At 38.8% G+C, this 18,277-nt stretch overlaps 1 protein-coding gene across 1 annotated transcript in view; it reads left to right on the forward strand.

The window, feature by feature from the left end:
* The window catches only part of necab2 (N-terminal EF-hand calcium binding protein 2), a 200,756-nt gene extending 188,587 nt beyond the window's left edge, over window positions 1-12,169 (forward strand). The window contains exons 8-13 of the mRNA XM_002940331.5: window positions 4,922-5,001; window positions 5,443-5,499; window positions 9,221-9,333; window positions 9,605-9,682; window positions 9,858-9,949; window positions 10,682-12,169. Of these exons, the coding sequence (XP_002940377.3) occupies window positions 4,922-5,001; window positions 5,443-5,499; window positions 9,221-9,333; window positions 9,605-9,682; window positions 9,858-9,949; window positions 10,682-10,710 (449 nt within the window). The 3' untranslated portion in view covers window positions 10,711-12,169. The remainder of the gene's footprint in view (window positions 1-4,921; window positions 5,002-5,442; window positions 5,500-9,220; window positions 9,334-9,604; window positions 9,683-9,857; window positions 9,950-10,681) is intronic.
* The last annotated feature ends 6,108 nt before the right edge of the window (window positions 12,170-18,277 follow it).

Here is an 18,277-nt window from a genome sequence, read left to right on the forward strand (position 1 = left end):
CAAAAACTGTCTGGCAATATAAGTTCTGCTTTGACCAAAACGGCAGGCAGTAAAAGGGTTAAAGGTAGTTAACTTGAACTTGAAATTTTTAAATTCTGCCTTCTGCATTTTGCTATTTAAACTTAAGATGACCGAGTGAGCATTAGAAGAGGCAGCTGTGTCCAGTGCATCAAAACTCAAGCAATTGTCCTTGTGTATTTTTGCAAATCTGGTGCAAATTGCAGCTATAGGAATTACATTATTCACAGCATTTAGGATAAACATGCCATTAGTGCACTTGTGCAAAATTAATCAGAGCATGCTGGACGGATGCACTGGAGCTGGGAGCAACAATACAGAAGTACATGGAGCATGTATCCACATGAGTACCTTTAATAAATGACATGAATAAATATGCAACATTTGCACATATTTTAGCTCCACTGCACTCGCACTCATGGTGTAAACGATCCTTCCAAACTTTTCTTACATAAGTAATCTGTGTGCATGCTCAGCTGTAAATCATTTTCAAAATGCTGAACTCTAGTACCAGTTACTGGCCTGTAAACAATGAGGAACTTCTTACCTATTTTTTAACCCTTTAACTGTTAGCCGATTTGGACAGTTTTCTAACATTTTGCACTCTTTCACTTTGGGGGCTTGTCCAAGCAGGTACTTTTAGTTTACCTGGGAAATATATATATTGTTTTTTTCAGCACAACCTAAGCTTTGAAAATATGCAAGAATTTTTGTGTAATTACATTTCTGTAACAAGATATAGGCCTCTAAATGTCTAAAAATAATATTTTATTTAATATAAACACATATATCATATATAACATGGATTATTTTATGCAGGAAAATAAAATTGATTTGGAAAGTTCAATGTCTCTTGAACGTGTCAATACCAAATATATATAGTTTTATGGAGATTTCTCTCTTGTATTGGTCAAAAAGTCCCTGCAGTACACTGCTAACTTTCCAAAGTACTGCTCCAGAAATCTGCATACTTTAGATTTCAAGGCCAAAAATTCCACTTAGAGCAGGTTTACCCTATAAAGCTATGCATTTTTAGAAAGAACAAGAAGAAGAAAATACCCCTATATGCTGTATCATTTCTGTTGTTTCAGGTACTGCAAAATCAGCACATTTACTGCATTTTATGGTGGGTAAAGCCACAAAAAATGAAGTTTACCCAAGAAAACCATATGTTTTTGGAAAGTACACATTCCTCCGATCTAAAATGGGTACCCGTGTCTTTCTACTCCAAAGTACCAAGCCACAAAGCTTCTAAATTTGGCAATTTTGAGAAGATTTCCAAAAATCACCACAAATCTTTCACTTTCCAACATCTTTTCTCCCACATACTATTGGGTACCAAGATAAAAAATCCTAATTATGTACCCTGGGGGTCCACTAAATAGTTTGATGCCCAATTTGCATAGGTTTACCTAAGTATGTGGCATGTAGGGGCCCCATACCCCATATGATCTATCATTTATGTAATTTTGCTATTGCAAAATCAACACATTTACTGTATTTTATGGTTGGTAAAGCTAGAAAAAAGTACATTCACCCTAGAAAACCCTATAATTTTGGAAAGAACACATTCCCCCGAATCTAAAATAGGTACCCGTGTCTTTCTACTCCAAAGTACCAAACCACAAAGCTTTTCTAAAATTGGCAATTTTGATTAGATTTCTGAAAATCACCTCAAAGCTTTTACTTTGCAGCATCCTACCTCCCCACACCAAACCACCAAATAACAAATCTTTCCTAAACTTAGTGGTTTTGATGACAAATCACCTATAAATGTTGCAATTTGCAGTTTTTAACTCACACAATTTTTTAGATACAATGACAAATCACCCTAAATAAGTATGTGGTTATGTATGGACTCTAAATAAAAGTAGTGCATATGAATTTTTTCACGTGCCAACTCAGCTTCTGCAAACAAAGCCACCGACTGCATATTATGTGCCTTAAGACCCCCTAACTTGTAAAGAGACCCCCAGAAAACCATATATTTTTGGAAAGTACACATTCTGACTAACCAAACATGGGTAAGGACATCTCTCTACACCAAACTACCAAACAGCAGTGCTACACTAAAATAAATGCAACAAACAACAATGGAAGTGTAAAACTGCAATAAAAGCACAAAAATGAAATACAATTAGGCAAATCAATGAAATAACAAAATTAAGTATTTTACAGTGTGTCTAGTGGTCAGAATACCTGATCCAATGACCACACAGTGAAATAAATAAAAAAACAAAATACAAAATGATAAAATAAGGATCTAAAAAAAAAGTAGATGTGTGTCTATTTGTGTATACTTGTGTGTACACATCTAAAAAGTGTGTGAATGTTTGTATATGTGTATGTAAGTATGTAAATATTTAAAAAAAAAGCAAGAAACAAAGTTAGAAAAGCAAAAATAGAAAAGCAGAAAAAAGCTACATTTAGTTAGTTGTGTGTGTGTAAATGCATGTATGTGTGTGTAAATGTGTGTATATAGGTTAAAAAAAGCCCACTTAACTTTTTTATGATCAGGGGGGTCCTTGGCTGAAGAGAGGGTCCTGTATCCTCACAGTCACTGAAGCAGGAAATGAGTGGGCAGGCTCAGTGGGGCTGCACCAGGAAGCTTTTAACAGCAGACATATGTGATCTGTGTCTGCTGTTAAGAAGTTGGTCCTGCGAGAATCGCATTGCAGGACTGACTTGCCAGCCCCCTTGGTTCATGCCGAGGGGGCACATCTGACTCTCTGCAGTGGAAGCAAAAGCCGCCGGTGCAGAGAGAATGCCTTTTCTACCAATAACGTAGGTACTACGTTGTTGGCACATAACAGCTTTTTTAAAGCAATGGAGTACCTACGTTGTTGGCAAGGAAAGGGTTAAAAGGAAACTATCACTAGGAAAGAAGTGTTTTGCCAAGCGTCACTGATAATTATGGTTGTTTAGGACTCATTAACACTAACCTACAGTGGATAAAAAGTCTACACACCCCTGATAAAATGTCAGGTTCCTGTGCTGTACAAAAATGAAACAAAGATAAATCATTTCAGAACTTTTTCCACCTTTAATGTGACCAATAAACTCTACCACTCAATTGAAAAACAAACTGAAAATCTTTTAGGTGGAGGGAAGAAAACCAAAAAAACTAAAATAATGTGGTTGCATAAGTGTGCACACCCTTAAACTAATACTTTGTTGAAGCACCTTTTGATTTTATTACAGCACTCAGTTTTTTTGGGTATGAGTCTATCAGCATGGCAAATTTTGACTTTGCAAGAGTTGCCCACTCTTCTTTGCAGAAACACTACAAATCTGTCAGATTGCTAGGGGATCTCCTGTGCACAGCCCTCTTCAGATCACCCCACAGATTTTCAATCGTATTCAGGTCTGGGCTCTGGCTGGGCCATTCCAAAACTTTAATCTTCTTCCGGTAAAGCCATTGCTTTGTTGATTTGGATGTATGCTTTGGGTCATTGTCATGCTGAAAGATGACGTTCCTCCTCATGTTCAGCTTTCTAGCAGAAGCCTGAAGGTTTTGTGCCAGTATTGACTGGTATTTGAAACAGTTCCAGCTGAAGAAAAACAGCCCCAAAGCATGATGCTGCCACCACCATGCTTCACTGTGGGTATGGTGTTCTTTTGGTGATGTGCAGTATTGTTTTTGTGCAAAACATATTTTTTGGAATTATGGCCAAAAAGTTCAACCTTGGTTTCATCAGACCATAACACCTTTTCCCACATGCTTTTGGAAGACTTCAGATGTGTTTTTGCAAAATGTAGCCTGGCTTGGATGTTTTTCTTCTTAAGAATAGGCTTTCATCTTGCCACTCTAGCCACTCTAGGAGATTGTTGTCACATGTACCACACAGCCAGTACTTGCCAGATATTCCTGCAGCTCCTTTTATGTTGCTGTAGGCCTCTTGGTAGCCTCCCTGACCAGTTTTCTTCTCCTCTTTTCATCAGTTTTGGAGTGACGTCTTGGTTCTTGGTAATGTCACTGTTGTGCCATATTTTCTCCACTTGATGATGACTATCTTCACTGTGTTCCATGGTATATCTAATGCCTTGGAAATTCTTTTGTACTCTTCTCCTGACTGATATCTTTTCACAATTAGATCCCTCTAATGCTTTGGAAGCTCTCTGTGGACCATGGCTTTTGCTGTGGGATGTGACTAAAAAAATGTCAGGAAAGACCATATAAAGCAGCTGAACTTTATTTGGGGTTTATCAGAGGCACTTTAAATAATGGCAGGTGTATGCTGACTCCTATTTAACATGATTTTGAATGTGATTGCTTAATTCTGAACACCGCTACATCCCCAGTTAGAAGAGGGTGTGCACACTTATGCAACCACATTATTTTAGTTTTTTTGGTTTTCTTCCCTCCATCTAAAAGATTTCAGTTTGTTTTTCAATTGAGTGGTAGAGTTTATAGGTCACATTAAAGGTGGAAAAAGTTCTGAAATAATTTATCTTTGTCTCATTTTTGTACAGCACAGGAACCTGACATTTTATCAGGGGTGTGTAGAGTTTTTATATCCACTGTAGATAATGCATTAAAAGGCTTATATGTAAAAACACATGCTAAGGGCCACCCCACTGGCTAGAATGTAAATGCCGGTGGGATGGCATACACGGCGCAACGATTTGCCTTTTGGACCCCCCCATCACCTATGTAGGTACACTCACATTTTCCATCCTTGTCAATCCCCATCCAGCCCCCTAAGTTCCCCCTGGCTTACCCGCTCTGTGCCCCCTATCATTACTGGTTTTTATTACTTTACTGGTTTCTACTTTACTGTTTGCTCACTACTGGTGTATCTAGCCCACTAGCCATAAATATTACAGAGGGATTAAAAATATTCCCTGGGGCTGATAACAGCACTCTGCTCTTATTTTTAAATAATTACATTTGTGTACACAGGCTCCTCTGACATAAAGGATGACGGCTTAGAGGCTCAGATTAATCGACTGGCTGAGCTAATCGGAAGACTGGAAAACAAGGTAATCCATTAAAATCCATAAAAGTCCTAAGCATACAGCCTGTGCTCACAAAGGCTGAATAAATCTCTGACATTTATGTACAGTATGTTGCAAAATGACACAGAGTGGAACTGTCCAGTTGTCAGTTCCCTACTGCAACATATTGAGCACTGTTGTCTGCCGGTCAGACTGAGCTGCAGAGAAACTTTCACATAAAAAAATAACTGGAACAATGCTCCCTCCATCTACAAGCTACTTTAAACACAGGTCAAATATGGCTTTTATAAACATGGTAATTTAATCCGAATTAACACATTTTTATGCATATTTTTAATAATCTTTACGTGGCAGCATTTAATAACCCTGGGCTTTTTTGCACCTGAGCTATAACCATGACTAGTAACTGTTGCAACTATGGGTAAAATATATATTATCTCTACACCCACTGTCATCTATTTTTAGACTCTGACATTTGATTTGCATCAGAGATTGTCTGACCAAGAAAGTGGTTCTAGTGCGGTGAGTATTAATACTATAAAAAATAATATTTGTTTTACTCACCTGAATTTCATGCTATCTACTGGTGTATAGGACACTTGTGGGGGGAATGTATTAAAAGTTGTTACTAAAAAGAATAAATTTTAAAAAATGCAAAATAATTTCTGGGATTAGTTTTTGCTTTGCAAACATTTAATATAACTTGTGTGAACCCACAAAAGTATTTAGCAACTGCCAGTGAAAATAAAGGTTGCACCTCTGTGCAGTTTTATTACATGTATCAGGTTTTAGGAAACAGTATACTTGTTGGTACCTTGTACCTGTGCAGGCTTTGTCTGGCTGGCTTTGGGCAGTAGCAACTCCTGGTACGGCATCTTACATATGACTCTTCTCTCTCAGGTGGGCCCTCACTGTACTGTTGGAGGAGAGGTTAACTACACTGAATTGCACTTTCAAATAGCTTGGGTGCCAAGGGTTCTTTAAAACAATTGAAACTCTTTATTGGCAGATGGTACACTATTTATGTTGGTTGGTGCTAATGCAGATGTTACACAGTCATTTAGTAAATGCTTTCTCAATCAGTTGTTGCTCAATCACAGCTGTAGTGTTCACAACACCTAGGAGCTGATTTACTAAGACACGATTTCGAATCCGAATTGGAAAAATTCCGGTTGGAAACGAACATTTTGCGACTTTTTCGTATTTTTTGCGATTTTTTCGGCGTCTTTATGATTTTTGCGAAAAAACTCGAGTTTTTCGTAGCCATTACGAAAGTTGCGCAAAGTCGCGATTTTTTCGTAGCGTTAAAACTTGCGCGCAAAAATGTGCCCCCTAGAGGTAGTAGTGCCTTGGTACTGCCTTGTTGAAACTATTCCAGGCCCTAGGCGAAGCTCACAGTGATGTATTCATCTTTAGCAAACACCACACCTCCTCCAACAAGTGGAAACCAAAGGAACCCAAGCATGTTGGCTTTATTTTTTGTAAATTGTGGGAATCATGACATGCCCTGGTCAAATATATTCCCACAATTTACAAAAAACGAAGCCAACATGCTTGGGTTCCTTTGGTTCCCACTTTTTGGAGGCGGTGTGGTGTGTGCTAAAGGGCCTGGAATGGATGTAGGGTCCAGTAGGTGAAGTAAGTGGCAGAAATGATTTGTAATACTTCACTCTAGAAGTGAGAGGGACCTGCTTCCCTGCTCACCCAAATCTATCTGGCCAAAATCCCTCTGGGGAAACTAAAAAAATTAAAGGTTGGCAAAACCCTCCTACACACATATAAGATTAGTAATTGTTTAATGAAAATGATTTTTCTATTTTTCTGTTGATGTTTCTATTATTTAAAGAAAGTGCAGGTCCTGGGATTGATAATATATCTATATATATCTGGGTAGTTCCCCTACTCTTAGGCTCTCAGTTTCATGCAACCCCTCCACCACCTTATTACATTGTTAAGTGATACTTCACTATTCCTCTAAATACCTTGCTGTGGTTTGGGGGAGGTTTGAGGAATGCATAGGCTACCAATACTTACTGTTTCTCTCTGTTAGGGGTCCTGACACTCTGCCCACTCCACAGGGAAACGCAGGGCAAAACGCCCATAGTTGCCATCAGGCCAATATTTGACCAAGCTAGCTGGCAAATCACCAGCTAGGGCCAGGGCCAGCATTATACACTTACTGGCAATGTACTTTCCAGTACTTTAGTACAGGTATGGGATGCGTAATCCGGAAACCCAATATCCAGAAAGCTCTGAATTATGGAAAGCCTGTCCCCCATAGACTCCCTTTTAATCAAATAATTTAGATTTTTAAAATTGATTTCCTTTTTTCTCTGTAAAAATAAACTAGTGCTTTGTATTTGATCCCAACTAAGATATAATTAATCCTTACTGGATGCAAAATAATCCTATTGGGTCTAACTAGTGTTTTATTGATTTTTTAGTAGATATAAGGTATGAAGATCCAAATTACAGAAAGACCCCTTATCCGGAATACCCTTGGTCCCAAGCATTCTGGATAACGGGTCCCATACCTGTATTGAGAATGTCAGTATCCACTGTATAAAGTGCATTTATTTAAGGCACCATTGTCCACTGCCTCACTTTATAATAAACCTGGGGTGCCAAAATTTCTAGAGAAACCTATAGAAATCCAGCCTATATGGCTGCACTGAATACATTTAATTTAATTTGAACAGTTCAGTCACCAAAGAAGCACACTAACATTTTTTTCAAGAATGTTCGTGTACCCAAGTGTGTACACGTTGATGAATGTGAAAATCCCTGGGCAGTTGGTTCTGATTCGACATGTCAAAAGTTACCTGCTCACTGATCAGCCATTGATCACCACCCAGCTGTCACAGTGCTGCCTGCTATGTTTTCATTGCAAAAGTAGTTAAAAAAAACTAGTTATTTGAATTCTAAAAGGAGCAGAAAATTTACTTTGGCAAAAGATTAATAACGGAGCCTAAGAGAAAAAAATCAAGGAAGAAAAGTATACAATGAGATATTATTATTTCTTATTTACAAAACAATTCTTATTTTGTGCATAATTTTTCTTATTCCTTTAATGTTTCTTCCCCTAAAAAAGCCAGCATTGCAGACATAGGCAAGGGAAAAAATATGCATGCAAATGCTTGTGAATATTCATTTTTTCCTTTAAGATTATGTTTATGAGTTCGCCAGCACTGCAGCTTTTGTATTAATCCTGTAGCAGATGCGGAAGAAGTTTGAATAGTTAATTGGGTTTTTTCTGTTACCTCAGGAATAGATCCGCTGTGGCTTTAATTGATGGTTCATTATCCTGTATTCTGTCATTCTGCTCGAATGGTTAGAGGATTGTGTACGAAAAAAAAAATATGTGAGATGGAATAATTAAAATGATGGGAATAGAGTAAAGCTTACCTAAGTCTTTTTTTTCTAGCAACTGGTCATTGCCTATGATCAGAATGAGATGCTACAATCACACATATCATATGATAAAGATTTCATATGGAACTTGCATGGGAAGGTGGATGACTTTTTTATACATTAGTAAACTTCAGCTCACCCAAAATGAGAAATTCTTCCTGATTTTTAAATGAAAATAATGAGCAGCCCATGCTTTCAGTTCAACTGGAGTGTAACTGCTGCAGAGGCAGACCCTGTGACTGCCAGGGGTGCCATGAACCTAGAACCCAATATGATGTGCAGATTACATATATATTATATATATATTTACAAAGTTTTGGGGACCTTAATATTTTTCTATAGTACTCAGCAACTTGAAGCACAAGCACTTTATTGTATTGGACTTTTATTTGGTTCATTGTTTAAGCCACCTTTTCATCAGTAATTTATTTAATTGGCAAAAACAAAATATTTTTCCATTTAATTAGTTAGTGTTGAGGTAATAAGTGTTGTGATGCTTCCCACTGGCAGCAGCAATTGGAAGGTTGTGTCAGCCCTTGTCCCTCAATTTACCCTCCTCAGGTGTAGAATTCCTCCTTCTCGGGGAAAAAAGACCCCTTTTTTACACAGTGTTACTGCTACAGGATGCACAGAGCTGTCATACACTTATAATAAGGCCGTATGCCTTATTACTAATAGAATGAAAAGATTTTTTGTTTTTTGCCTGGGCAGACATGATTGCCTTCTAAAGGTCAGTTAGGCAGTGGTGTTGCAGTTGAAAATAATGTTTGTAATTCTGGTGTTCATAATTGAGATGATGCTAATGGACTAATGTGTTTGCTGTATTCTCCAGTATCTGTTCCTGGTGCAGCAGGAGATGAAGGTTTCCCAGAAGAGCATGGGGGAGTTTTGCAGCTCTTTAAAGCAGTATTTAAAGAATGTGTCTAGAGATGGAGAGTGCTTCCAGTGAGTACAGAAAAACTATATGTAAAGCTATCTAAAATGAAATTTAGTAGCTACCCTAGAAATGGGGCACCTCTTTTACTGGCTTAGTGCCAGGGTGCAAGTAGACTGAAACTGAAAATAAGACTTCAACAGTCATTTCCATTATTTCATTTTGTGTAATGTTTTGTCCTATAGCACTCCCCCACATCATATCAGCCCCCATGCCCAAAAAGTGGTCCAAAACTGGTTAATTTTGCATTTTTTTAATTGCTCTGTTTTTCCTTTTATTCAGTGTAACTGCTGTCCACCTACCAGATGCAGTCACTTATATAGTTTATGAGTTTTGGGAGACAGAAGATGACTGGAAGAGGTTAGCCAAACATTAGCTTGGAAACTTCTTTGTTTTTCAGGCAATATGATAACATGATTGATGTGTGTGTGTGCATTTGTCTCTGTGGTGTTGTATGCCAAATCTGTGCAGTTTTGTTAATACAAAGTACTAAGTATTTCCCAGGACAGGAAGAATTTACTATTTATTTTCTCAGACACCTCCAGTGTGCGGCTTATAAATTATTTCAGCATGTCAAGGTGGACACCCTGCTCCAGCCGGAATCCATCTCCAGTGTTTCTGTGCCAGGTATGGAATGAGTGTTTTCATGGCTGTAGTGTTTGGAGGCTTTTCCTTTTGAAACTGGTCACCTTTAAATTACACATAAAGGGTTTATTCAATCTCAGACTCAGTAGCTTGTTGGCAAATGTAAGGTTAAAAATTATGTTGCCAAGTTATATCTGCTCTGGGACTTTGATCCTGCTTTGTATGCCCCCTTTTTACATAAGTTAAGTGGATAGAGCTTGTGCTCAACATGTTCCTATTCCTTTAATTAAAAATATATGTATGTTTTTGTTTATTTTTGCACTACGGAAAATTCTGAAATTGAACTTAAAGTCACAATCTTCTTCCTTCTGATATGTGCACAGTCAAAACAAATCACCTGTTCACTGAGAATCTCTCTGTATAAACAGAGTGTTACTGTCTGTATGGGGCAACTCATTATATAGAGGGCTTCTTAGTGAACTGAATTTGCTTTAAAGCAAGATGGGACTACTGTTGGAATTGAAACACAAATTGTAGAAAATTGTGGTAATATATTATTCAAAAATAAATGAAGGCAATTTGCATGGAACATTATGTTCAGACAAAGGTAAACATATTCTAATATTCTAATGCAGTAAAGTAAATTTTGTCTTAAATGAAATGTTATTACATTTCATTTAAGACAAAATTTACTTTACTGCATTGTGATAAGGATGGTATTCGTGCATGCAGATACATCAGTCACTGATTGCTTTCTTCTTTTTTATTTTTCAGCTGCTTGGTGCACCCTGAGCAGAGATTGATGGAGCCACCAATAACAACAGACCTAAGTGGACAATAGTGTCAATATTCTGCTGAGCCTCATGTCTCTGTCTGAATATAAGTCCCTGTAACCCCTGACCAGGATGAGTTTTTTCAGAGAAGTCTCAGATTCTCAGATTTCTCAATTGCTGTCTTTTTATTCCGAATGTGTTTGCTTGTTAGATAAAGGAAAAACCCAATGAAACCTCTCAAACCATAATTACTGCCTCATTAAAAGGCAATAAACAAAAAAAATAATAGTAAAAATAAGTAATAGTAAGTAAAAATGGTACAGGTGCAAAGTGTGAGGAGTCTAAATATGAAGACTTGCAAACCACTAGGGCAATCTTTAGAAGATCCTGGCCTTATGAAGCTATTGTAGAGACCCTCCTCAATCCAAACTATTTGGTTTGATTTCATTGTCATTGCATCATATACACCAATCTAGTAGATTCACTTTCATTATCATAAGTTTGCTTATATTTATATTGTTTTGTTTACTGCCAAAAAAAATAATATTCTGTCAGAATTGACAGAATGTCCTTAATTTGTCTGCAGCTGGATTGTTCAAAACTCAATTTCCATTAAAGGAGACGGAAAGGTAAAAACTAAGTAAGTTTTATCAGAAAGGTCTATGTAAACACAGCCATAAGCAGTCACAGAAACGCTGCACTGAGTTCTCTGTCAACATTTGTTGTGTCTGTTTTCCTCTGCCAGAGACACACAGCTCTCTCCTCTCTCCCCTCCTGCTCCCCCCTCCTTCAAGAATGCTAAGAACTCACTCCCATCCCTTAGGAATGTGGATCTGAGCCAATCAGCAGGAAACTTCCTCATAGTCTAACTAACCGAGCATGTACACTGGTCTGGGTCTCGGTGCAGGAGCGAGGCATTATCAGAACTTTCTTTACACAGCTCAGCGTTTTTTTTTCTGTTTGGCTTCTGATCATCCAAACAGGTGAAATATGAAGAGATTTAAGGGCACCATTGAGAGAACTGAAGGTATGCCTGCAGCTTGAGATTAACTCTTCATTAGCCTTTCCTTCTCCTTTACCAAAGTCTATCACTTTAGCATCTGCAACACACACTAGGATACTTAATTGGCTATAGGTTTTTCCCATTTTTTTCTTTGTTTGCAAAAAAGCATAAACTAGACATATGTGGCCCATTAGATCTGTTTAGTGTTTACCTCCTAATGATGCATGGCTTGATTAGATGTTCATTGCACTGGAAGCCTTAGTAGCTGTTTTTTTCTTTTTTTATATATATCCTAGGACTGAATGACATGCAGTAACTCCTCAGAATGTTAAATTTTTCAATGTAATGTTTGATATTGTATACTTCTATGTATACTGAAGTTTTAATGCAACACCTTGGAAATGCTATTTTAAAGGAAATATTTATTATAGGATATGTACAGCAGATACAAGTAATAAAACTCTTGAAACAGATTTGAGATTCAAACCAATTATAGAATTCATTTGCGATTTCCTGGATGAACTAAAGAGTTCAAAAAGAAACAGAGTACCCCTAAAATGGCTAAAGGAATATTAAAGACAGGGTTACAATATTGCATGAGAGTAGGTTGCTTTCAGACATTGCGTTATACTGTGATAGTAAATGGGGAGCATAACAACATAGGAAGCAGACCTAGCACTTCCCTCTTGGCCCAACACTGCTTTGGACAACTAAATACAATAATATCCCATTTAAGCACTGGAGACCAAAACTCCACAGTATATTCTAGATGCTCTGTAAAGTGGAAAAAAGCCCCCCTCCTGCTGGGAATCTATGCTCTTTTAATACAGCTCAAAACTTGTTTGCCTTAGCCTCCCAGATAGCCAGTTTTTCCATATCCTACTGCGTGGATGGCACATCCTGGAAGGAATTAATTGGGTTGCATAGTTTTGTTTCATCTGCAAATAATGATACATTGCTTACAGTGTAAACCTTCAAGTCAATGACAAACAAATTAAAGTGCACACAAAACAGAACCCTGTAGCGCCAAACTCCAAGAAGAGAATGTAACATTGATGACCATTCTTGAAACATGATTGTTTAGCTAGTTTCCCATTCATCTACAAACAAACTTAACAAAATCAAGTAGTCATTTACATGGCACTCTAGTAGAGTGATGGCACATGGTAGCTGAGATTAACCACAGGTGACTAAACTCCCTGTGAATGATCACTCTTAAAAGACAAAATCCAAATTGATTACATCTACTGCAACCCCACTGTCCAACTTCCTTCTTAATTCATCATAAAAAATTTCAATGTTTGGCTTGATCTGTCCTTCATAAAGCCATGCTTAATACTAATTTTAATGCCATCCTCTAGAATCTAGAACATAATCTTGAATGTGATCCCTTAACAAACCTTTAACTTTCCTTTCACAAATGTCAACCTTACAGCCTATAATTGCCAGGCTGAGTTCCTTATCCCTTTTTAAATATTGAAATTACATTGCCATTTTCTACACTCTATGTCTTCTGATGAAACAGAGTTGGAGTAAATTAGAAAAAGGGCCTGGCTAAAACTGAACGAAGCTCTTAAAGCGTGTATTCTATCAGGCCCTGATACCTCGTTCAGATTAACGACTTGGGCAAGTTTTAGCTGCTGAATAGAAAAATTTGTGACTTTTAGCGCTAAAAATCCAAATTTGAAAAAAAGAAAATCCAAGCGTTAGAAAACCTGTTGAAATTCTGACTCCTGAATTAAACAAAGGAACAGATTAAGTACACTTCCTTTTTTTGAGTCCTTCGAAATTATTTCAACTTTTTTATGGTGCTACAGGCACACAATCTCGAACATTTTAAAGCTTGTTTCAGGTATTGTGTTTCCCATGGATAACTAAGGGAAAGTGTGTCAGAGAAGGAGCTTTCTGAATTACACCTTTTTTCTGATGCCAGAAGCACCCCAAAGTGACATCAGCCTTAAATTCTGAGTAACCTCTATGCAAGAAGTTGATAATCAATCAATGTAAGGTACAGATTGCCTGAATTAAAAGAGAAGGAAAGGCTAAGTTACTTGGGGGTGCCAAAATCTTTGGCAACCCCAAGTGACTTTAATCGCTTAGCTTTTACCCCAGGCTGGTGCCACTGTTAGGAGAAAACTACACCAGCCCGGGGTACGTGCAGTGAGCCCTTCCTTCTGTGTCAAAATCCGTGGGCCAGTGCATGCACAGTAGAGTGAAAAGCCAACTTTTTTTTTGTTAAAATTCACCCTTTCACTCTACTGCACAAACGCGCGAAGAAGGAAGAGGACAGGGCCACCAGGGCAAAAGGTAAGCAATTAAAGTCACTTGGGGGTGCCTAACATTTTGGCACCCCCAAGTGACTTAGCCTTTCCTTCTCCTTTAAAAGAGCACATTTAAAATTCTCTCCCGCTTGAGGTACCGGCACTCCTGATAGAGGAAACCCCCTTCTAAGCGCTGTGCCACCCTGCATCACGTGTCCATGTTGGGGCACACACGTTCATAATGAGAGTGCCTTAGCTCGTTTGCAAAGTAGGATTCACTTTCCATCCCCCAATTTCTGACTTGGCACATGCTAAAAAAAATCCTTGTATGCACCAAGTCTTAACTTACACAAAGGATGCTTTGTGGACAGCCTAGAGTATTGTTACTTTAGTTGTAGTAGAGGCATACTGGATGCCGTGGTCCTCACAATTCTTTAGGGTCAGTCTTCTGGTGCACTGAAAATTACTTCTAACTAACTTTAGATGAGCACTCCAGTATCAAATGGTCATGGTTAAAAAAAAGTTACATTTAGGGGCAGATCTATCAAGATGTGAGTTCAGAGCTTAATACATAAAAACTCACCCTCGTTCTATTCATTCCTATGGGGTTTTTTAGAAGTGTATTTATCAAAAAGTGAGTTCTAACTTTCACTCATTGATAAATACACTTCTTAAAAACCCCATAGGAATGAATAGAATGTGGGTGAGTTATTATGTATTAAGCTCTGAACTCACATCTGCCTCTTAGTGTCTGCCAGCACGTAATCATAGGCCTATTATTACGTGTCAGCAGACACAAAAGTTGTCAGAATTTTTGTGAAATAAAGCTTCTTCTTTAACCATGACCATTGCATCCTGGAGTACATGCTCATGTAAAGATATTGTGCCTTTAACTGCTGGCCTTGCTACGGGTCTGGGGCACTGCACTCAGACCACTGAAATAGCATGGTGAGTGGCCATATGAACATATTGTTTATATATGAATAGGGAAAAGAAGGGCTTCCCTTAAACGGACCAGACCTTGAAAGTGGTGAGCGTGGTCTTTTGAAGACTCCTTTTGAACTGGTTTAAAAAGGGAAATACAAGGACTCTAAATAGTGGTTGAAGCAGAGACGAAAGTTCCTGTGAGGAACTGAAACGTTGGATTAATAAAAAAACCATGTAAGGCTACTTTTTTGTTAACCTTTTCTTTGCTGATTGCTTATTGAAAAGTCCTTTGAGTGCTGGGCATTACTGCATCTACAGTTTGTATATTTTCTTTTGACCATAGCACCAAGGCTTTTAACTGCATTTTTGTGGTATGCTATCCTTGTTGGAACTTCTCAATAAACACCATATTAATGCTATAAGTCCTGTGAGTGTGGATCTCTTCATTGCTGTATGTAATTCTTCACCTGGACCTGCACCCAGGCTATTGTGACCAGATTGATGTGAGTGCCGGCTCTCTCCTGATGTGTGTGTGGGTGGGTGTGTGTATGCGTGTATATATTACATACAGAACGAAGAGATCCGCACTCACAGCACTTATAGCATTAATATGGTGTTTATTGAGAAGACTAACGTTTCGGTTATATCACTAGCCTTTTTCAAAGTGACTCACACAGAAAAACCAGTGTCTAATAAAAATTCAGTGGCGGCAAAAGTGGGGAATGACGTCATCAACACGTCAATCATTAGGGAAAACACCAAAGATGTGAATAAACAACAGAATTTGCAAAAAAATTTAAATAAAAGGGAATACATACACAGAAAATATGGCATATAACTATATACAGGAGATTCTGAAGCAATTGTGTCTCAAAATTGTATTCTGACACGGCAGTTAACTGTAACAAAACAAAGCCCAACTCGTGAAAGAAATATCAGCTACATCATCATAGATTTGTTACAAAGTTAGTCAGGTACCTTAGAGCCAGTGAAGGAATAGGCAATTCACACTAGGCTTATGTTGCAATAATTAGGAGTGGCTACATTGTATTAAGGACTTACTGTTACAAATGCTAAATCCAATGTTGTATCTCCTGTGTCAGGGAGAGGCAGGAGTTGCAGGGCAAGAACTGCTATTCAAAGGGGGCCCAACTGCTTACTACTCCAAGGGAAAGCGTGTCTGTAAGGTGAGCCTTGCCATGGCAATGTCTATACATTGCTATGGCCAAGAGTCTGGTGTGGCAAGGTTGTAATGCCAGGTTGCCAAAGGTAAAAAATAAAAAAAGCGAAACTGGGACTTTCCCAATTAATATTCTGTAACTGATAACTCAATAACCACTAGAGTTACAGAAGCTTCCCTAAACTTAGAGACTCCCACCTAATGATCAATTGTGCTCATAACCATATCATTTTGGGGAACAGTGTAGAAAAAGGAACCTTACTTATGCTTTACCAGGGTACTGTTAGAAGAAAGATAGAAAAGAGAAGATGAATTAAGACATACAGGTATACCACCCAGAACAGCAAGTGTTGCACAGCAAGGGTTCATAGTCCACAGGAGCAAGAGATGGTGGTATATAGGGTTGTCCATAATCCACATAAGTTAATTTACGTGGTAAGTTAAGGGACGTATAAAGAGGGTAGGACACGGTTCACCAAATTATGCCACGAGAGATACAGGAGAATCCAGACCAAGGACCAGAAATAGATATATAAGGCAATGGTCACATCTCTGCATATAATTTAAATAAACCATTAAACCAATGCATCGTGTTTGAATTATTGAAAGCATTTGAAGCCACTGAGTTAACATTGGTAAAGTTAGTTTGTGCGGACAGAAGGCGCTGGATTCTGGGAAGGGTCCACCACCTGTTGAGCCCATTAGGGCTGATGTCAGGGGTAAAGGACACACAGCCCATCCAATAGCACACCTTTGTGTGTAAGGGAGGTATATATAGGGGTGCTAACCCCCCCCCCCATAGTAGAAGGGGTAGTTCATATCATTATTACCCTAAACCTGTAATGCTCTATCTAGAGACTTTGTACTTATAGTGCTTCATTGGAGACATAGTCCCCATGTAATGCTCAACACTCCGCCGTTGTTTGAGGGGGTAGTCCCCTGAATCTCATTTCCAAGATAAAATGCTGAAGTCCAAGTATTTATTATTTCTTAATCTAGGATATATAAGCGTATTTTCATTTTTATTGCTTCAAATTGGCAATGCCTTGGTGTTGGCATGTAAGGTTCTTAATAAGGGGGGTGAAAAATAAATCTTAAAGTGGACCTGTCACCCAGACATAAAAATCTGTATAATAAAAGCCCTTTTCAAATTAAACAAGACACCCAAATTCATTTTTTTATTACCACATCCATACCCATTATAAAAGCATTTAAAAATCCCAGCTGTCAATCATATATTGCCTGCCCCGCCTCTACGCCTTAGGCATAGAGGTGGGGCAGAGAGATACTTTCACTTTCAATTCAGAACTTCTTAGATGTTGCTGCCCTCCTCACATTCCACCTCCCTCCTCACCATGTCATTTTGTAACCAGTGTAACATCAGGTCCCCCCATACTGGCACAGAAACAAGATTTTGGCAGGATTCAATGCCTGCTTTGATAACAGTGTACACAAAATGGTGTCTGCCTACTTGCTGCAATTGTGAATTCCAAGGCTGAAGAAAATAAGATTAAAATAATTTATATAGTGTAAGTCAGTGCTGTCCAACTTCTGTTGTACCGAGGGCCGGAATTTTTCCGACCTATGTGGTGGAGGGCCGATAATGGAAGCCAGTTTTGACCACTCCCCTTTTTGAAACCGCACCCACTTGAAACCACACCCATGTTATCACATGACCATACCCATATTAATGGTTGTAGTACAGCAAAAACCTGCCATACTCTGCCTGCCCTACCCTGCCTGTGTGCCATACTCTGCCTGCCCTACCCTGCCTTTGTGTGTACCATACTCTGCCTTCCCTACCCTGCCTGTGTGTGCCATACTTTGCCTGTCCTACCCTGCCTGCGTGCCATACTTTCACTGTGTGTGCCATTCTTGGCTGGTTTGTGCCATACTTGGCCTGTGTGTGCCATACTCTGCCTGCCCTACCCTGCCTGTGTGTGCCATACTCTGCCTGCCCTACCCTGCCTGCGTGTGCCATACTTTCACTGTGTGTGCCATTCTTGGCTGGTTTGTGCCAAACTTGGCCTGTGTGTGCCATACTCTGCCTGCCCTACTCTGCCTGTGTGTGCCATACTCTGCCTTTCCTACCCTGCCTGTGTGTGCCATACTCTGCTTGCCCTATGCTGCCTGTGTGTATGGCACACACAGGCAGCCTACAGTGACACAATGCTGGCACTGCTCCTACAGTCTGCACAATAACTATATATTAAAAAACTTTTTAAT

This window comes from Xenopus tropicalis, chromosome 4 (genome assembly GCF_000004195.4).
Source record: "Xenopus tropicalis strain Nigerian chromosome 4, UCB_Xtro_10.0, whole genome shotgun sequence".
In the NCBI taxonomy this organism is placed as follows: domain Eukaryota; kingdom Metazoa; phylum Chordata; class Amphibia; order Anura; family Pipidae; genus Xenopus; species Xenopus tropicalis.